This window comes from Lemur catta, chromosome 3 (assembly GCF_020740605.2).
Source record: "Lemur catta isolate mLemCat1 chromosome 3, mLemCat1.pri, whole genome shotgun sequence".
NCBI classification, from domain to species: domain Eukaryota; kingdom Metazoa; phylum Chordata; class Mammalia; order Primates; family Lemuridae; genus Lemur; species Lemur catta.
In genome coordinates, this window is record NC_059130.1 from 84,076,353 (window position 1) to 84,098,327 (window position 21,975).

General features: G+C 42.4%; 1 protein-coding gene and 1 long non-coding RNA gene across 2 annotated transcripts in view; both read left to right on the forward strand.

The window, feature by feature from the left end:
• The first annotated feature begins 208 nt into the window (after positions 1–208).
• Positions 209–21,975, forward strand: part of PLPP3 (phospholipid phosphatase 3) — a 79,068-nt gene continuing 57,301 nt past the window's right edge. The window contains exon 1 of the mRNA XM_045547927.1: positions 209–1,036. Coding sequence (XP_045403883.1) covers positions 898–1,036 — 139 coding nt within the window. The 5' untranslated portion in view covers positions 209–897. The remainder of the gene's footprint in view (positions 1,037–21,975) is intronic.
• Positions 8,336–21,803, forward strand: LOC123635602. Its single transcript, XR_006734176.1, has 2 exons — positions 8,336–8,555; positions 21,395–21,803. It is a non-coding gene; the product is annotated as an uncharacterized LOC123635602 (long non-coding RNA).

Consider the following 21,975-nt stretch of genomic DNA (forward strand, 5'->3'; position numbering starts at 1 on the left):
AAAGTCTCAAATTTGTAAGGGAGAAGAAATGCATTTTAGCTGTACAACCCCAACTTGTGCCGGACCCCAGGCCATCAAGAAAATGTTTCTTTTTATTTATATATTTTTTTCCTTTGGAGACAATTTGGTGTTTCTGAACGCTAGGGGCTCCCGGATTCTCTGGTTTGAGAGTAACTTTTCCTTTTAGGATTTTTTTTTTTTTGGAAGGGGGTGGGGGAAAATGTGGCCTTAATTATCCTACGTCTTAGGCAGCTTAAGAAAGGGGCTGTGCTTTCGGAATCCCATCCGGAGCCAAGTAAGGAGGTCCCTCTCCCTCCCTCCCTCTCGCTCTCTCTCTCTTTTTAAAGGATCGCGTGAAATAAAAGTGCAGAAAACAAACCCGGGCGATCACAGCAGCAGCCGCCGCGGCAGCAGCAGCAGCAACAGCAGGAGGAGGAGGAGGAGTAGGAGGAGGCGAAGTTGGAGTTGGGGCAGGCGCTCCGCAGTTGCTGGGCTCCGCGCAGCTCCATTCATTAAGTAACCAGCTGCGGAGGAAGGTGGCCGGGCGCCCGCGCTGCCCGCTCCCTCGCTCCCGCACACAGCCGCGCGCCAGCCCAGCGCGTCCCAAGCCGCGCAGCTCTGCAAAAGTTTCTGCTCGGGATTTGGCTCTCTTCCCCGTGGACTTTCGAGCGAGTTGGGGTTGAGAGAGAGGAAAGCAGAGGCGCGCAGGGGGAAAACGCCGTCTGCAGCTGGAAGCGGGCAGCCCGGGCTGCCCTCTCCTCGCCGCGCCCCGAGCCGGGGCCCGACCCGCCGCTCTCCGGAGTAGCCTCGGCCGGGAGGCGACCCGGGCGTCTGAGTGTGTGGCTGCTGTCGCGGGGCGTCTTCGCCGGGCGGGAGGCTCGCGCCGCAGCCAGCGCCATGCAAAACTACAAATACGACAAGGCGATCGTACCGGAGAGCAAGAACGGCGGCAGCTCGGCGCTCAACAACAACCCGAGGAAGAGCGGCAGCAAGCGGGTGCTGCTCATCTGCCTCGACCTCTTCTGCCTCTTCATGGGTGAGCCCAGCCCCGCGGCCCCTCGCCCTCGGCCGCGCTGTCAGCTCCGGGGGCCCCCGCTGCCTTCCTGGGGACCCTGCGCGCCGCCCCGGCCCCGAGGCCCCCGCCCTCCCCGATCCCACCGACTTCCCGGCCTGCAAATTAGTGTGTTTGGGCGTGCTTGTGCGTTTGCAAGGCAGCTGTAAACCAGCTCCTTAAAAGTCGTCTCCAGTTGGAAGCCCGGGCAGGGATCTCACGGAGGGTGTGGGTTCGCCCTTGTAGCACAGGGGAAGTTGGTTGAACCGAGATCTAGAGCCAGCGTAGAGCTGGTCGCCCTCCATCCAAGTCAAATGGATCGCCCGGAGAGCCGGAGAGCCGGGCTTCTGCCTGGAGCCGAGCTATCTTCCCCTGGCTGTATGTAAACATCCAACCCTTCCGCCTTTGCTGCCTGGCCCGGCCAGGCTTGGCAAGCTGATCTTTTCGCTTGCTTCTCTCCTGAAGGTGATCTCCCCGGGCTTGGTGCGGGGCATGGGTCAGCAGTCACTTCCTGAGTACCTACTGTGTGCCAGGTGGTAGGCGGTTTCCCGGGCATCAGTTGTAACTAGCCCTCTCCCTGATTGGGTGCAGTAGGGACGAGGACCTCCATTTCACCGGTGAGCACACTGAGGCACTACTAGGACAGCATCGAGTCACGGTCTTGTTTGGGGACCACTATTTAATTGCACTCGCAGAAAGTTGAGGCGCTAGTCTGTTTTCCAAAGATAGAAGCCACAGCTAGAAGAACGGTGGGAGTGAAAGGGATTGGAGCGGGAGGGTGAGGAGGATTTATGAACTCAGTAGGGGGAGGGAGAAAGCTATTGACACGCATGTACAGGAGTTCCAAGGTTGAAGTCAGCGTAGGATTTTTTTTTTAAAAAAAACGAATCGTGGTGTAATGGAAAGAGCAGAGTACTTGTCATCAGAACACTGCCACTCTACCACTTGCTGGGTGTGCCACCTCACTGCCTCACTGGCCTCAGTTTCCTCAGCAGTTGAATGAGTGGGTTGAAGTAGATGCTCTCCAAGGCCCCTTCCTGCATTAAGAACTCGGATTTGGTCCAGGAGCTGTTCTGCCAACTCTGCTAACTGAAGAAACATCTGTGTTCCCAATTCAGTTCCCTTAAAATAGAACTGCATGGAGACTTAAGTCCCCTTTGAAATGGATTTGTCCATGCAGATTGTGCAAACCAGAGACTTCTTAGGCTGGAGTTATGCTTCCACTGGTGTTCGTGACACTCTGGAGCCGTGTCCTTATTGTACAGTGTCCACTTGACCAGCCACAGTAAATTTGAGAATGGAAGAAAGGTGGGAGTTTTAGCGTTTAAAAATAAGAATGGCCCCCTTCAGATGAGGAGAGACAGCTGAGGTGAAATTGTGCTCTGTGCAGGGAACAAAGGTCACTGCAGTTTAGGTGGCGTATCCCATTTCCACCTCTCTTAATATTAATTCAACATTAAGATGCTGTGTAAAGAATTGTCACTGGGGGACCTACCTTCCTGAAGGCAGCTGGCTTAATATCATGCACAGTGGGACAGATTAGTACCTAAAGTCTTGTAACCAAGCTATTGAAGTTTTAAAAGACCCTCCCTGGCCCAGGGAGAGTACAAGGAAGCACTAAACACATTGAAGTTGTTTGCTGTAAACTCGCCTGGGGCCTCCCAGTGTTTACTCAGTGAGTTTTGTTGGTGGTAGGGTAAGCGCTTTCCAGACTGCCTGGGCAGGGGACCCTCCTACCTCCTACTTTGTGATTAGGAAAGCAGAGCTTGAGCATGCTTGACCGCCTTTGTACAATTTCCCTTCCACTCTTGTGATTTTGGAGGGCAGTCCCAAGAGATGGTTTATTCTTATTAAAGAAAAAAGAAAAGGAGTGTAAAGGAATTTGTAAAAAGACACACCCACCAGCTGTAGTTTAGTCAGGGACATAGAAACCCCAAGATACTCTGTATTGTGCACTGAAGGTACAGATCAGGGGCCGGGTGGTGTGTGCACATTTGCCCCAACTATCCCCATGTCCCCTCAAGCTAATATTCTAAACCTATCTGTTTATTGTGTTTATTCTCTGTTGGTCTTATGTTTGCGCAGATGATTTTGTTTACCTCACAAAAGCAGTAAAGTATCAGAACTCAGGACCATGTATTTTATCATAAGAGGCACGTAGCTCCCTATTTTAAAGAGACATTATGGCAACAAAGTCATTTTCAAAGTGACTTACTGATCACTGTCTCCCCAAAGCATAGGCCGAATGATCGTATCACTAATTAAATGCCTCTCTAACGCTTTTAATAGGAAAATCTGTTTGTAAGATAAATATTTACTTGAGATATTTCTGCTGGAGAACAGTATTTGGCTTCCAAAAGAAAAATTAATAGCACAACATGTGATTTTAATATTCCACACACCGCAGTCCTAAAAAAATTATTTCTACTTAGTTCACTTTTTGCCTAAGACTGTCAGTATGATTTAATTTTTATATAGTTTATTGATCATATGGTCTGGATTACAGGGCACTAATATATTAAAAAGAGAGACAGTTTTCTGTTTATTCTCCCACAGGAATATACACCAAGCTTCATCTCCTAGTATCTGGAAAAAATAAAAGCTGATGTGCTATGTGTTATGTAAGTGGAAATATGCAAGTAGTTTAACTTGTTTCACATACCTTTTCGGAATGTTAAATTCTTGGTGAAAAAAACAAAAGTCCACTCTTGTTTGAAGGCCAAAAGAATCTGGTGTCAGATAACACCAATGGGAGTTTGTCTCCCATTGAACAGCTATCTTTGCTGGATAATTGCTTTTAAATAGTTAAGAATCTTTGCATGATAGTTTTTCTGAAATTGATTTTGTTATCGTTTCAATTAAGTAATATTTATCACCTCCTGTTTTTTGTGCATTGGTTCTGGTGTATGGGATTACATGAGAGTGGCAGAGACAGAGACAGTTCCCAGGCAAGAGGGAAGGAGCACCAACTGTCTTTCTGGGCTCTGTTAGCCTCTTTTTTATATAAATTAACTTTATGTACTCTTCAATGTAACCCCTATGAACAGATTATCTCCATTTTATAGACCTGAAGACCACATCTCAGAGAAGGGAAGGACAGATTCACACGTAAGTCAATATGAGTTGATTCGCAATTCTCAGTTCAACCTGAGTGGATGCGTTTCCCCCTCTGAAGAATCTTGAAACTCAGATTTGCATCAGAAAATCCTGAAGCTCAGTTTGCAGAAAGTCCTGCCTCTCCACATGTCCCAGTTACACATTTGCATCAGAGCACATGAATAAAGGTGGTCCATGACTTCTGGTCAGTAATGTAGAATTTAAGTGGTCAGAAATGCTATTTAATTTGGTTGTTCCAGAATGTTTTGGGACATTTTTGATTTGCAATTAAATGGTGGAGATAAAATTCTAGAACAGGTTCCACATATGGGATAGAGAGAGTTGTCATGTATTATTACTAAACTCTTTACTTTTAATAGTGAGATGTGGCAACGTGGTATAGTGAATAGAAAGAGAGACTTGGAGTCAGAAGCTTTGAGTTCCAGGTTGGCCAATGCCACTAGCTAATTGGTGTGGTTGTGGACAAGTGGGTTTTCTGTGGATCTCAGTTTTTTTCCCCTCCGAAAAATGACTAGTTGGATGGGATTATGCCTAATGTCCAAGGTCACCATCAACCATGCTGTGACCGATTTCTAGTAGAGAGAAAAGACACATTTATTGAATGTCTACCTCATGCATGCACTCTGTTGGTCTCTTCATCATACATTCGCTCTGTGAATCATCACAAAAATGACCAGCCTAGAGACATGAGTTCTGGTCTTGTGCTGCCACTATGATGTTGTGCAACTTTGGAAAAATTCACTTGCATTCTCTGGGCTTCAGTTTCTTTGTCATTGCAATGAAGGGAAGAGGTGAGAATCCAGATCATCTCTCAGACTCCTAGCTATAACAATTCTATGAGGCTATGCTGGTAAATCGTGGGATGTAGAAACCTAGTCACTGCTTCTCTTGCACCCATTAATTGAATTGTTATATGTTTGACCACAGAATTAATGCTGAAAATTAGCTTAAGCTGGTGTTAATTCTGGAGGGAAGGTAAGCACTGCTTCTACTAGAGTTAATCCAATATGCTGAGAAGCTGGCTAGATTTTTCCTTTGCCAGTTGTGTCCTTTTACCTGCTCCCTGAACTTTGTAATAATCAAAAACAAACAAGTAAGCAAGCACAAGGGGTGACTTTTCCTCTCCTTTTTTTGCACACTTATGGTATTCTGTAAGTATGTGATTTTAATAACTCAGTAGGTTTTGATAATTTACCAGGTGAGCCATAGAGTATAGAAACATATTTTCATTAAACAACTGGTGAACTGCTCAGCCAAGCATCCTTCATGGATTGCCATAAAGTAGGGAAACTCCATTTAGTAGGTAAGCCCTGTTGACTTTCTCGGTGGTTGAAAACCTCTATTTCCTTATTGTACAAAATGACTAGGTTTTTTTTTCCCCTCTTAGCTCTTTTTTCTTTCTTCCTTAACTTTCTCTTATACTTAAGACATATTCCATAGGGGTAGTGGCCTTTGGGGGAGACTGCTAAAGCCTTTTCTACTTTTAGCCCTTTTGATTACCTGTCAATTTGAGATTCGTTCTTTGCCCCTTCCTATGCAGTTGTTGGGGCTGTCAAGCGCAGTTGGTCATAGCGTGATGCCAGTGAGACCAGAGTCAAGGGCTTCTTCCTTGTGTGGGTGGTTATTTTTATGGGGAAACCCTACCCTATGTGTCAGTTCAATTCAGTACACATTATGTGAGAAGTAATATTATTTAGGGGATGCCTACTATGTCAATATTTCATAAACTAACCCAGTAAGGGACCCATCTGGTAGGAAATACAGATTCTCAGACTCCTTCTCAGGATATTCAGATTCATTAGGCTTTGGACCAGGGCCTGGCATTCTGTATTTCATAAAAGCTGCAGGTGATTCTTATCAGGTCAATTTTAGAATCACTATGTTGTTGGACAGCATGGATGTCTTAAGGGCAAGTGAATGGTGTAGTGGGGCTTTTTGTCCCTACTCTGAATGTTCTGGCACTTTCTGCATTGTTAGGTTGTCTGTACTTTTTTTTTGTTTGTTTGTGGTCAGTGCACCTGTCTTTTTTGGCAAAGATAATCAAGGTTGTTAGAATTCTTTCAACGGGCAAGATAACCTCTGAGAGGTGCAGGCCTGACGGGGTCCTGTGCCTTTTAATGCAAGGACTTGGTCTTGTCTCTAGTTGCTGAGAGGTTGGAATCTTTATTTATTTTATATAAGCTGAGTTATATGTAGCTGAAGTTGCCAGCCAAGTGACCACTTTGGATAAATGAAGTGTTAACTCCAAATATTTTCTTTTGAGATATTGAAGTTTGTGCATGAGTGAAAGGTGAAACAGGAATAAATTAGATTCCTAAACAGATCTTTTAAAAGATCAAAGTGAGTTTGGCAAAGTATTATAGAAACAATACTAGGTTTGGATTTACCCAGATCTGGGTTTGAGTCCTGACATAAAGCTTGAACACCATAGGTGTGACTTGGGCAAAAATAATGGAACCTCTCCAGGCTTCAGTTTCCTCATCTGTAAAATACACAAACCTAGTAACACCCTTGTGTGGTGATGCTCAGGTGAGATAATGAATCTGAAAGCATTTTGAAAAGTTAAAAAGCACTTTCTTATTACCAGGCGGGTATTATGTTGCTCTTCTGTATGGTAATAGGAGTATTTTCCTTTCCTTTTCAGTTTCTGTACTCCTCAATGGTTCTATAAAATCCTCCTTCACTTTTTTGGCAGCAATATGTATTAAGGAAAATCTATTAAGGAAAAACATTCTGAGGAGAATCCTAAGAAAAAAACTAGGCAGAGTGGACAACAAATGTTTTCCATTAGCTGAAGAAAAGCAGTGGCAGGTTTTCTGACCCTGTCTGGGAAGTCAGAGTGCAAGGACCTCAAAAGCCTTTGGTGGTGGCATTATTCCCCTTTGAAAGGGAGAAGGGCATATCATCTTGAGAGAAAGACAAATATGCCTTAGAAAGGGCGGGAGAGAATTTGGACAAATGGTCTGCTTTAGGATCAACTCTTATCTGTGTCATTGGACAGCCCAGGAGAAAACCTAAATAAAAGAACAGCGATGATTGGAAATGTTCAATATGCTTGTCACCCAGGCACTCTCCATACGTCCTGAGGAAGGGAGGTACCGTGTCAGTTACCATATTTATTGTTCAGGCCAGTCATGTGGTATAGATACGAGGTCCCTTTAAGAGATGAGAAAACTGCAGTTCAGAGTTTCCAATGAAGTACCTACCCAATTAGAAAGTAGTCACCAAGTTTTCCAAAGTTCTTGTCAGTGTACCTTGCTGCCCACTGTTCAGTGCAGTTCATGCCATGAAGACTCACTTTTTTCTATTTCTTTCCATTTCATTTATTTCAATTTTATTAAATACAAATATGTACAGCATGTTCTAGAGGGCCCATTATAAGACACACATATGAGTCTTAAAGATATTATTAGGCAGCAGAGTAGACTAAGTTATACATAAATAATTGCAAAACAGCTTAAAGTGTGATGAATAAGCCTCTCTGGGCATAATAAAGAAAGTACCGTTGCAGCAATTCTTCATTGCCTAGGTTCATGGACTCTTTAGTATTTGGAAGTACTTTGGAGATTTAATTATCAACAGTACCAAGGTCATTTTTTAGCTCAGAAAAATAGGGCTTTCTGAGTTGGGGAAGAGTGGGAGGTCTGAGGGGGGAAATAGCACACAGGCTTTGGAGTCAGATTGGAGTTTGCTGACCATTATTATCTATAGACGCTTAGGCAAGTTACTTAATCTCTCTGAGGCCTCAGTTTCCTCATTTGTAAAATGGGATACTATGCGCAAAATGGGATGCTATGTGTGTTGTGACAGAGCAAGGACATGCCTGGTATAGTGCATGGTACATAGATACACAACAGGTGGTTGCTGTTGTCATCATAGTCACCATGTCCTGATCAGTGCCCTCCATTCACATATGGGGACCTGAGGCCTAGATTGGTTAGTCCAATGAGAGTGAAAGAGCAGGACCTAGAACCAAGGTCTTGCCTTTATACCATTTCACTTTTCTGACGTTTACTTGCCAGTTTGAAATTTTATATCATTTACAAGGTAAAGGTCTCCAGAGAGCTCTATTATCTTCTCTTGCCTATGTCAATTGAAAGAGGAACAAGACAAACAGGTTTAACTTTTAATCCAAATCAGTGGATGTTAGTTGAGTGAGGCCAGAGATACATGGGGCAAATCTGAAGGACTAAGCAGTTTTTTGCTATCTTACTTTTCTTCAAACTTGTCTTTGTTCTAGAAAGTGCTTATTACCAAAGATCAGTGCTGAATGATTTGAGCTTGAGCAGGCGCCACCTTTTCCAAATGACGCATCTCAGGAGAGAAGAAAGGGAATCCATGTTTTCGAAGTTTTTGCTTTTATGAAGCATTTCAACAACCTCTTGAGGTAGGAATTATTCTCATTTGACCGAGGATGAAACTGAGTCTCAGATTAAATAATTTTCTCAAGGTCATACATTAATTGGCAGTGCCAACCTTCAGAGGAAGGCTAGGTCAGGTCTTTGAACATCGTTGTGAAACTCTTCTTCCCTTAGGCCCGGGTTAAATTATAAATTATGATCTGCATTAAAATTCCCAAATTTAAAAACAAACCAAACCAAACAACACACATAAGACTCTTTTGGAAACCTTTGAAAGGAACATGATTTCTGTGTGCGTTGAAAGTATATATTGCAATCAGGGTATTGGTGGTAAGTGTGTTTTTGAGGTTTGTCACAAATTAACAAAATTATATGCCTAGGGAGTTTTGCAAAGAAATGCAAATCAGCGTAAGCGCCTTGTCATAATAAGCAGTATGCGTTGGTTCCTGTTTATGTATCCCCTAAAGCACATAATACACATGATTACATTGACACGAAGGAAGCTGTTCTCGTTGATGGTTTCTTTATATCTGGCCCTCAAATTAGTTTGTGGTATCAATCAGTATAATTTCTAGAGAGCCTATTTAATTAAGTCTATGTTTGTATCTGTCTTTCAACTATAAGTCTCATTTTCTGCAGATGTTTCTTGAGCACCTACTATGTACTAGTCCCCAGAATTTCCTTGCCCTAGTAATTGCCAGGCTGATGATGAAAGGGAAACAGACTTTTGCATAATGACAAACACTATATTAAAGGATGCCCTCAGAACCTTGAGGGAGGGACACAGTGAAGAATGAAGTTTGCCTGAGGCCACGGAGCTGGGTCTTGGAAAATAAATAATAGCTTCTAAGCCAGGAAAGGGGAGAGGGTTTTTCAGCAGAGGGAAACACGAGTGCTGAGACCTGGAAGAGGGGACATATTTGGGAAGGGTGGGTAGCTGGAGGCTGGAATGTAAGTGTCATATATTTGCATTGTGTAGGAAAAGAAGGGAGGATGTGGAAGATGTGGCTGGAGAGATAGGTGAGAGCTAGATTGTGAAAGGGGGCTGTAAAATGGCAGGCACCTAAGGAATTTGAACTTTATTTTGGAGGACCAGCACCGCAAATAGAGTTTTATTTTGGTTTTCGTTTTTCTTTTTATTAGGGAAAATTTCATCTAGAAGCCAACCACAGCATATACCTAGGAGTAGAATTGCTGGGTCCTACGGTAACTCTATGTTTAACTTTTTGAGGAACTGCCAAACTGTTTTTCATAGCGGCTGCTCCGTTTTAGAAATATCATAAGGCTAGTTAAAATATGCAAGGAAAAAAATACAAGAGTTTTACAGAGGGCCTTTGGAATTAACATATTCGTGAAAAGTTTTGAGGAGGGAATTTATCTAAGCTGATTTGGGTGTGAGAGAGATGATTGGATTGGAGGGTAGGCCAACTGGAGGCAGAAGAGCCAGACCAGCTGGAAGGTAAGTGGGAGCAGAGCGTGGGGCCCTGTGACTGGAGAAGAGAGAGCTGGGTGAGAAAGACGTTGCGGGTACTTCCGGACCTCCTGATTGGGAGCCTCTGAACTGTAGTGAGGTCACACCCTCCATAAACACTTTAAATATAGTATTTATAGAAGATTTATGAAACCCATATGATAGGATTAGCTAATGCTTCTTTATGTGCATAGCCTTATTATAAAGATGAGGCTCTGTTATCTTTTTTCCCCCTCTCTGGAATTTTTAAATTTCTCAAATGCCCCTTAAAATGAAAGGACTATAAATCCTCTTGGTTTAGAGAAAGAGTTTTACTTGGGTTGTAATGGTATTTTTAAAACAGCTTTATTGAGATATAATTCACATACCATACAATTCATCCATTTATAGCACACGATTCACTGGTTTTTAGTATACTCACAGAGTTAGGTAACCATCAGCACCACTGATTTTAGAACATTTCATCACTGCAGAAGCTATACCCATGGCAATCACTCCTCATTCTTCTTCCACCTTCCCCTACTCCATGGCAACCACTGATCAACTTTCTTTCTCTGTAAATTTGCCTATTCTGAACATTTCAAAAAAGTGTAGTCATATAATATGTTGTCTTTTGTTACCGGCTTCTTTCACTTAGCAAAATGTTTTTAAGGTTCATCCATTTTGTAGCATCATTTCTTTTTATTGCCAACGAATATTCTATTGTATGAATGGGTGTACCACATTTCGTTTATGGCCTTATCACTTGATGAACATTTAGGTCATTTCCACTTTTTGGCTATTATGAATAGTGCTGCTATGATGGTTCACGTATATGTTTTTAATTTCTCGGGTCTATATACTTAAGAGTAGGATTGCTGGATCATATGGTAACTCCACGTTTAACTTTTTGAGGAATTGCTAAGCTGTTTTCCATAATAGCTCATCATTTTAGAAATGTCTTAAGATGAATACAGATATGTAAGGAAAAAATGCAAAAGTTTTACTTAAGATTTTTGGAATTAACATATTCATGAAACCACTCTGGTGTCACTTTGTTCTCAGGGACATTTTCCACAAAGAAAGAAAGTTTTTAATCAGTTTAGTGGTGTCTCTGGGTTTGAGATGAGTGAGCAGAGAACAATCAGCTGGCTCAGAAATGGATGCCGGGTCGTCAGGCAGATTCTGCCGAGTAACGTTTCTGCAGAGCAGGCTGGGACACGCAGACGCTTGTCTCCACAGAACGATCTTCGGAGTACCTTGAAAACAATTAAAAGTGTAAATATTAACACCTATATATTCCTAGGATCTGCTTTACAATACGTTAAAGGCCACGAAACAGAAATCCATCTATTTAGTTTCCAATAAGGCTAATTATTCACCCCTTTTTTAAAACCTCTGGATAGATGGCTGTATGTGGAATTATCATCTCAGAGATTAGAATCACCATGTATCTTTTAGACTCATGTGCTGGATGCCAGGAGATAGTAAAGAATATAAGACACAAGCACAAATCTTAAGGAATTCATTGGAGCACCGAGCTATAAATGCACTCAAAATCAAGCTGTAAGTGTGTGAAAAATTAAACCACAAATATTTTAAGAGGATGAGGAAGAGGTATCACGTTTATTGTTAAATGCTTCACATGATATCTTACTTAATCTTTCCAATGACAGAATAAGGTAAATGTTACTGACCTGGCTTTGCAGCTCAGGCAGGGTAAATGATTTGCCTAAGTTCATACAGCTGATTTGTATTGGGGCTGGAATTTAGACTCAAGTATGCCTAAATAGTGAGCGTGGCTAACATTTATTGTGTGCTGGCCACGTACCTCTCACCAGGTTAAGCAGTGTGCATGTGTTCTCCTGTTTAATACTGAACCTAGGAAGTACTTATTACTGATATCTCCATTTTATAGAACTGAGGTTCAGAGAAGTTAAAAATAACTTGGAAGAGGTTGTATAGCAAGTGAGTCTGAGAGCTGGGGTCAGAAGTCGGCCTGGTGAGGCCATTCTTAACCATGAGGCCTGACTGCTTAAGTTCTCCAAGTGTTTCGGGAGCCCATGCTTTCCCCTGCTACCCAGTGCTGGCTTTCACATCGGCAGCACCTGAAGAATTGTCCAAAATGAGTTAGACTCATGCTTCTCACCCTGGGTTCTCTGGACCTGTAAAGTCTTTTAGGGTAATCATGGAGCATCCTATGCTATTTTCAATACTTCAAAAATATCTCTGTATACTGGACTTTTACCAATGATTAACTTGCCAAGACTAACTCAGAGCACCAGCTTCTGCCTAGACTGGTCACAGCATCAGCGTTCTACATTTGTGATCTGATGACATCTGTCCGTTCACTCTGGTCTTGCTGGTTAGTTCCACTAATCAAGAGATGAGATTGACACTTTCTATGCTTTGATCAATAAAAATGAAGAAATGCTGTAAAGTATACTCTACTTGGTAAGTACAGACATCTTCTAGATGTGTCACAAGGGGACAAGAAGGAACTGCAAGGGATCTCTGTGGGTGAAAAGGTTGGACAGTCTGGAATGTACCAGCAGCTCTGTGAATTTAAAGAATAAGACCACTGGGTCCTGGATTATATGAGAGGGCTTCTTAAAGGGAAGAGGGACTTGAATTAGGCCTTTTGTCACTTGCATCAGGCAGCAATAATGGGTCACTCTGTTCGTGACCCTTTTTGTACCATGGGCTAAGTCAGCTGTCATTGTGGTTTGGTGTAACCTTTGGGTCACATTGAGAGATTTTGAGCTTCTCTGGTTAGTGGCTGCGGATGCAGCTCCTTCATTAAATGTAGTAAATGGAACTTCCACCAGTAGCCTCTTCCCCACAAATGACCCACATTGTTGTGAAGTTAGCAACCACTGACAGGAAGTGGCAGACATGCTTCCCAGCCACACAGCAGATTTCATTAGACACTAGCTGAAAGTAGCTGTTTTGGTCAATTTGGCCTCTATAGGGTTCTAGGGAAGAATGGCCCAATATAATATTTCTCAACGTTGCATTTGCCTTGATGTCATCTTGGCCTTAGTGGATATTTTTATTAGATGCACAGTGTCTTCTTTTGAAGCAACTGCACATACTGTGATCATAGAAGGGAACTTCCAGCAAGCTCAGATTTTTAAAATATTTCCAAAGTTCTTACCGACTTGGTAGAGAGTCTTTTATTTAGTGGGCTTCTCATTTAAATCTGTTTGGTGAGAGTCGCCCCAGGGACACTGCAGGGGGCATGGTGGGCTGCACTCACCTTTGTGAATGATTGCTTTGAGAGATCAGTACTGTAGATGTAGTATGAATGCAGAATTCTTAGGGACTGGCTGAGCAATGAAAATATACTTCTTGAGTCAATGTGTTAAAGATACAGGGCTTTCAATCCCAGAAGAAAATAATCTGTCTTAATTTTAGGTTTAATTTTCCTAAAGCTGTCAATGGAGTTGAGGAACCTTTAATTATGATCTTGCCTTAGGTTGGTTGTTTGCAGTTGTGCTTGCCTCAGCTGTGAAAGCCAAGAATTTATTGTTAATTAATAATCCCTGAACATTTCTACTAGATGATAACATATGCATATGAAAGTTTGAATTTAAATATTCTACAATTTTTCTCGTTGTAGACCTCCAGCTACATAGCCCCAAAAATAAAACACTAAAACCACCACACCCAGAATACCATTCTCCACATGTCAACTGGAATAAGGCTGAGATATGAACATACACTTACACTGTAGTCAGGCACACTCATGAATCTCATCAAATCATGCAAGCTTGAAGGGGAGATATTCCTCCAGCTGATTTTACAGATGAGGCAGTCGCTGTCCAGAGAGGTTGAGGGCCTTGCTCGGGATCTTGGGACCAGAAAATGGTGGAGCTCCTGGGACATGAACCAACCAACACCCATGTTCTTTCCTCTGAGAACGAAGGTTAGCATTTGAGTTTTCACTGACTACTATTTTCAATAATGAGCATGTGAAGAAAGCAAGCAAACCAGAAAGTTTTTATTTTTTAATTTTTAAAAAAATTTCAATTTCATTTATTTTTTGTAGAGTCAGGGATCTCACTATGTCGTCCAGGGTGGTCTCGAACTCCTGGGCTCAAAGCAGTCCTCCCACCTTGGCCTTCCAAAGTGCTGGGATTACAGGCATGAGCCACCACGCATGGCCTGTAAACCAGAGTTTTAAAATGAAATTATCAGGACTTGTAAAGTTTTGAAGTTTGACTTGAGGTTTAAAGGCTTTTGCCCATTTCGATATTTCCTGTTTCTCTGTAAATGCCTAGAGGATAGAGGTAGACTCAAAACTTTTAGGCTGGAAGAGAAAGGCATGAACTTTACTGAATACTTATTATATGGCAGGCAGTGAGCTAGAGGCTTTTCATGCATTATTAACTTACTTGAATTTCACAACAGTCCTATGAAGGAGGAGGTTGGTATTCATTTCGGTTTTCTCAGAACTTGGTTAGCAGTGCCTGTCTCAACTCTTATTGGTGGGTGGTGACACGCTGTATTAATAATTCAACTAGTTAATCATTAGCAGATATCATTTACTAAGACTCCAGGGAAAGTGCTTTGCTAGAATTTGCTTTGAGTTGGTCACTTGGGCTGTGCATCCACTTTTACTGAAAATATATCAAAGAAAATCTCAGCTCCAAATCTGTAGCACCTTGGAAAAAAAATCAGACACTGTGGTAGGAGAATACTTTGCTGGTTTCATATAGAAATGGAATGATTTTCTGCAGAGGGATAGCAATTTCAGGTTGGATTGTTAATTCTTCTTCTTATCAGTCTTCTCCAAAGGAGTTAAAAAGCCAGGGAAATGAAACATTTTAAGTGAAGGAGCTTGCACTTTGGAAAATGCTCTGTGTATTTCCCAGGCTATTGTAGGGCTCCTATTCAGTTAGGCTTTGAATGGTGGTGTGATTAGCATGAGAGCAAGTGTATAAAATAGGTCTTTTTTCCCTTTCCTAAAAGAAGTTTTGTGGCATTTCTTTTTCTGACAGAGTTGGCATGAAGCTTTGACAAACACAGACCCATGGAAAAGTTCAATAGGACTGAGAGCAAGCCCGTTTTGTACAGATCCTTTGCACTTAGAATGCAGAGCACCATTCAGGCTGCCTCAGATCATAGGTATCACAGCGAGGGCCGTTCCTCCGCTGTGGACCGAGGATGAATAGGAAATACCCACAAGACCAATGATAAAGTGTGTCCTTGATGGTTGACCATTCTCTTTTGTCATAAAACTACAGCATGCCTGAGAGTCAGCTCCTATCTCATCTCTCTTTCAGTATTTACCGAGATTAACACAAAGTGCTGAGGGAGAGTCAAAGAAGTACAGGAGGTGGGTCCTGCCCTCAAGATGCAGGTGAGAAGATAGATATACAAATATCAGATGGAAAAAAACACGGCCAGATGTCTTGAGCTGATAATTACATGAAATTTTTAAAGAGGCTGCTTGATGCTGAATCTGGGCTTCAGTCCCCGCTTTGCTGTATTAGCTGGCTGACCTTGGGCAAATTGCTGCCACTTTATGAAAGATAAAATGAGGATGCTGACTCCCTGCCTACCTCACAGAGCTGTTGAGACCAACTGCACGGTGTCCCATCTGGATAGGAAAATACTGTGCAACTGTAAACTCATTTGCACAGTGAATATAAGTTTTTTGTCTTCTGAATTTGCTCTCTCCTCTCCATTCTACTCTGTTTGGGGCACACATTATTATTCACCCAGATCTGAAAAATTTTCTTTACAGATTTTATTTCTAGGGTGATATTCTCTCCCCCATATATCTTTTATGCAATGCATATACAGGAGTCATTTTCTGAAAACTGCAATTCTGATCACACAGGCCCTTCTGTTCAGAACGGGACTTTTATGACCCCTCGTTGACTACAGAATACATTTCTCTGTGTGTTGGAGACCCTTCAGAATCTAGCACCAATCAACCCTTCCAGATTCTTGCTTCTCATCCCTGACTACTCCCCGTCTCCACGCCCTCCTCCCAGACATCTCCATTCTGGGGCTATTCCAGGCAATTTCTGCCAGGTCATTCTGGTGCCACCTGCACCCTCTCTGAAGCCTTTCCTGATTTGCTCCGGGCAGAATTAGGCTTTCTTTGGGCTCCCCTAGCACTTCGTGTTAACCTTTCCAATGTCAAACCTTTCGGTTTGTTTTATAGTTTTGTATAGTTCTGTCTTAATAGATGTTGAGTTCCTTATATATAATAGGTGCTAAAAATCTGTATTGAAAATACACACATTAAAAATTTAGTTTAGAAAATATAGATAAGAAACAAAAAGAAAAATAAAATTTTTGTAGCCTGTAATACCACAATCCTGAGGTAGCCACTGGCATAGTATCTCTCTTCTTTCTATAAATAGCTGAATTATTATTAAGTGTAATTATGAAGCTAAACACTGGGTGCTTATGACCTATTTCCAGTAAGTCAGTGTGATGAAATGGAAAAAACCCCTTACTTTCAAGAGATTGTAACAGCCCATAATAAAGTATTAACTAACCTGGGAGGATTGAGAATATGCAACTAAAGAGCAGCTAGGTATTTTTAATTCCATATTGCACTCATAGGGCGTTTTGAACGTGGTCAACAAACTGAATTTGTGCTAACCATGATAGCTTCTATTTTTTTAAAAAAAAGTTTAACCTACCCTAGAAGCTAGGACTGTGTTTAGAAGGAGTGATCTTTCTCATCCTAGTCCTTGCCTTAAAGAGGGCTCTGAGGGGAGAGGAAAACCTCCTAGAGAGCGAAGATACCCAAGCTGGGAGACAAGAAATCTGAGTTTATGTCCTAAGTGTTCCTAACTGCTAGGGCTGTTTCTATCTCTCCAAAATTCATATGCTGGACCCTAATCACCAAGGTGACGGTATTAAAAGGTGGGGGCCTTTGGGAGGTGATTAGCTCAGGAGGTCAGAGCTCTCACGTATGGCATTGGTGCCCTTATAAAAGAGGCCTGAGGGAGCTGGTTCGTCCCTTTGCCTTTCTATCGTGTGAGAACACAGCTGGAAGATGCCATCTGTGAAACAGAAAGCAGTCCCTCCCCAGACACCAGTTCTGCTGGTGCCTTGATCTTGGATTTACCAGTCTCCAGAACTGTGAGAAATAAATTTCTGTTGTCTATAAGTTACCCAGTCTAAGATATTATGTCATAGCCGCATGAATGGACTAAGACACTAACTTCCTTGATCACCTTGACCAAAGAACTTTCTCTTTCTGTGACTCTGTCGCCTCATCTGTGAAATTTGACAGTCAAATCTTCTAGGATGAAGAATTCTCTAGTTCTATTGCCCAGTTGGGCACTTCCTGTGAAATCTCTGTCCCTTCGAACAAGTTCACACTGAAAGGGAAGAAGGGAATGATTTTCTCTTTAACCTTTTCCTGTTTGACCATATTGCCATACTTGTTCTTTTTTCTGTCACTTCAAAAGTATTTAGTTCGTTGCTTTTACCTGTTGGAAAACCCTTTAAAAAAAAACAATCCTGTAGTATGTCTGAGTCAATCTTGCTTCTCACAGTTCTGAGAGGGCTGAGACTAAAATACCAAAATACCTGATTCAGAAGAGAAAAGCACTAACATTATAGAGCACCTAATGTGTTCCTGATGCTTCACATGTTTTATTTGATCCCTGCCATATGCTCATGGAATGGGTATATTAGTCCAGTTTTACAGATGATAAAAACTGAGGCATAAAGAGGTTAGGTATTAGAAATTAACCTCAGATCTATGTTTCTTATGTCCAAACTCAGGTTTCGTTACCATTTAATTGATCCTCCCACTCCCACATCCACCCCCATCCAGGGTACAACCCCTCTAAACCTTTCCTTGGTTAATATCAAGCCTCTGCTTGATACTTCCAGTGACGGTGAGTGTGTTCCTTGGAGGCAGTTCTAATTGTTCAAAGGCCTATATTGATATAAAGTCAACCTTCCTATAATTTTAACACAGCACCAGCTGTTTGGTACAGCATTGGTAAGTATTTATTAGCATTAAGAATAATATCTATCAATTTTATAATTAAAAGCACCTGAATAAATGGTGGTGCTGAGTCATTTCAACAAATATGCACTGAGCACCTTTAATACACCAGGTACTGTGGTACATGTTGGGATCTAATGATGAATGGGATGTGGTCCCAGCCCTTGGATCCTCTCGAGCTGACATTGGACAGGTGAAGTTGTAGAAATATGTGTACTCTGTACAGAGGTAGCAGCATTGAGGGAGTTATTAACCCTGTCTTTGAAGGTGGGTGGGTGATGGGGGAAGACTTCTGCAAGCAATAATGTCCCAGCTGTTTGGACAGACAAATTAGGAGAATGCTCTTAGGCACCATTGTCAAGGAAGGGACTGCACTGAGGAAGTCTGTTTAGCAGAGTGGTTCCTTTGCCTCCCCCTCTGCCCAGTACCGACGACCATCCTTTAGAATAACCTTAGAATGCGGCAGGTGGTGGGGGCCAAGCATCCAGAGTTCTCCCCTCCTCACACCCATTTTATAGATGGGAAAACTAGGCTCAGACTAACTGTCCTAGAAAATGGGCAAAATCCAGAGGAAACTAAACTCTTACCTTGTGCAAGTTCAAATCCAGTAAATACCATAGTTTTAAGCATCTGTTTACACTACGGATTTGGTTATTCTGCAAATCAGATGTTGGCTCCATGTGTCAGTAATCTACAAAGCCTTTTAAACCTTAACATAACACCTCAAAACACAGTAATATGTTCTTATTTAAAAAAACTTCCCCAAATATGACTATGTTAAAAGGGAATAACCTTTGCTCACCATCCCTTTCAATTGCACTCCCCAGCGGCATCTACAGTTAACAGTTTGTGGTTCCTGCCAGCCTTACTGGGAATGCACAGGTGTCTCATTGACATTCACCTTCATCCATATCGGTCTCATTGCTTCCTGGAAACACCACACAGATGTCTGCATTCTGGCCTTGTTCGTGCTCTTTCCTCGCCTAAAACACCCTCTCCTTCTCTGCCCACAGGAAGAGCATCCGTTCTTAAAGCTGGTTTCTGCTCACCGTACCTCCTTACTACTCCAGCCTGGGGTACTGTTACCTCCTGATCTCAAGTCATTCTAGTTTTGGCACTAGTTAGTGACCTTAAACAAATCACTTGCACTCTGTTGGTCTAAATTTCCTTGCCTAAATAATGGGGCAGTTGAATTAGATGGTCTTTAAGACCTGCAGAGGTCATCAAGTGTAAAAGACCCCCTGCCTAGGCCAGTGCTTGATGGTTGGAGGTCTTGACTGTGTTGAATTGCTGAGTGTTGTCACAGGGTGCAAACAGGAGGAAAGGCTAAGAGATTCACCATCACAATCGCCTGCTGCAATTTTAACCCAGAGTCATTTTTTAAACTCTAAGAAGCAGTGTGGCACACGAGAAAGAGCATACGTCTTAGGGCCAGACAGTTCAGGGTTCAAATCTTGGCCCCACCATTTGCTAGGTTATAACCTGAGGCAAGTGTCGTAACCTCTCTGAACTTCAGTTTCCTCACCTCTAAATGGGGATAATGAGTTCTACTTTACAGGGCGTCTGAAGATCAGAAAATGCCTGGCAGACGGTAGGCTCTTCGCCATTAATATGCCCTGACCCCTAAGTGTTTGGAAACTGTTATCTGTCATAAATAATTGACAAACTTTTGAACAAATAAATACACGAGAAGAGTACTACCTGGATTTTTAACATGTGTAAGTACAAAGTACAGATTAGACACTGTGTATCTGATCTTGGGAAAGTAACTTTGGAGACCTTCCAGAGAATCATATGGCAGCCGCACAGATTTAGCTACCTTTGCATTTGTGCTCACTGAAGGCATTTTCCAATTGGGAAGGAACATGTTGGAAATTTGTCTTTAATGCCTTCCAGTGTTCAGAGGCAAAACCTACCTGAGAGATTAAGCAGAGCATATTAACCAATATCATTTAAAGTTGATTAAAATTATCATCTTAATTAAAAATACAAGAGAACAAGAAGTTCTCAGTCTTCTGGTAGCAATTAAAGACTAAAGAGTCAATTCGAAGTTGTTTTTGCGGCTCTTAAAATAATACTCCCTCTCCTCCCTTCCATGAAAAGAGTTTCTTAGCTATAGACATGCCCTCACATTGAGGTTTCTGAAAGCTGTTAAGGACCACAAACCTGCTGGCAAAGCGCGCTGCTGCCAAGGCATCAGAGTTCTCAAAAGTAAGGAGGTTCAGGCTCAGGATACGCTGATTTGGAAAGAGAGCCCAAACAAAGGGCCTTTTGAAGGAGGAAACTGGGCTTTGGCTTCAGCACAGAGCAATGTGGGATTGGAAAAGCGCCCTGGGACTTGCAGAGGAGAAGAGGCACTATGAGATCGATGGAGGAAGTATAAGGTTTCTCCATACAGTGAGGGTTTATATTTCAAAACCCTCGAAAATTGGATTCAGAAGCTGTTATCTTTCCTCTGTCAGCTTAATCAGCGTGGCTATAAAACGTGGACTTGACAACATTATATGTTTTTGAGCAGGAAAGGGAAATGATCCGTGAAGGTATATAGACATTACCATTCTAGTAAAGATGGTAACGACATCTGACCTGAAGGCCACTGGTTTCCTTACAAGCCCCAAAGCAACTGTGTTCGTTTATTCATTCATTCACCTGCTTAATTAGCTGGGCAGGGTGGTGTGCACCTGTAGTCCCAGCTACTCGGGAGGCTGAGGCAGTAGGATCGCTTGGGCCCAGGAGTTTGAGGTTGCTGTGAGCTAGGCTGACGCCACAGCACTCTAGCCCAGTCAACAGAGTGAGACCTTGTCTCAAAAAAAAAAAAAAGACCTCTATCTCCAAATAAGTTCATACTCTGAGGTACTGGGGTTAAGACTTCAACATATGAATTTTTTTTGGGGGGGGGGGAACAAAAGGCAACACATTAACACGCCCCTCCTCCCATTTATATGTGAGGAAATTGGGGCCCAGGCCAAGTAGCTAGAGGTTTGAATTTCGGCCTGACTCCGAAATGGTGCATTTGTATCACATCCTGTTTCCTACTCAGGGATTGAAAATACTATGAACAAGGAGAAAAGATTTCTTCCTTGATCTGAACTTGATTACTGTGAGACAATGTTTGATGGTTATAAACTGCTAAATTTAACTGAGTTTGGCCATTTGAAGCCTACATCATGGTATTATTTAAAAACCAGGTTAAGTGCAGCACAATAGGCTTAGCTACAACTTTGTATTCTATAAAGCATCCGTCAAGCCTGTTGTACAGATTGTTCTACTCAGGAGTACAGTGACGTATAGGCTCTATGACATCCCAATAATTCCCTGTAATTGAACCACATTCCATAACCATAACAAAACCAGTTGATATTAGGTATTGGTCATTGATTTCTCTCTTGTTTCTCTCTCTCTCTCTTTTTTTTTTTTTTTGGTAGATTCCCTTCTTTTAGTTTTTAGTTTTCTGTCCTCTGTATAAGTGACTGTGGAAATTACAACCACACGCCCCGATAGGCCTCAGGGAAGGCTAGAACGAGTATAGCAGTAACCATCTAGTGCAGCCAGCCAGTCCGAGGTCCTGAGGGTGTCCATGTTCACAAGAACGGCAGAAGCCCCTGCTGGAGCCATTGAGCAGCCGGGCTTGGGTGGTGCCTGCTCAGCCTTCCCCACATGGAGGAGTTGAAACAGCCATCCTTGCAGCCCCGACTGAGACTGAAGCCCGTGAGTGGTGTCCCTCAGAGTTGTACGGGCATAGCGACCTCTGTCCCTTTCCACTGAGTGCCCTTGGGCAAATCACCACTCCTTAATTTCCTCACATGAATAAAAAATGAAGCATTTGAATTATGACTGCTGTGTGTTCCTCATTGCTCTTAAGTCTGTGCTTTGTTCATTGTAGGTACTTAGTAAATATTTATTGGGAAGAAATGAATGAAGGGAGAGTGTTACTATCATGGGACAAAGATGGGGACTGACCACCAGTGTGAAGTGCACCAAGGACGTTCAAACCAGCGTGCAGGGC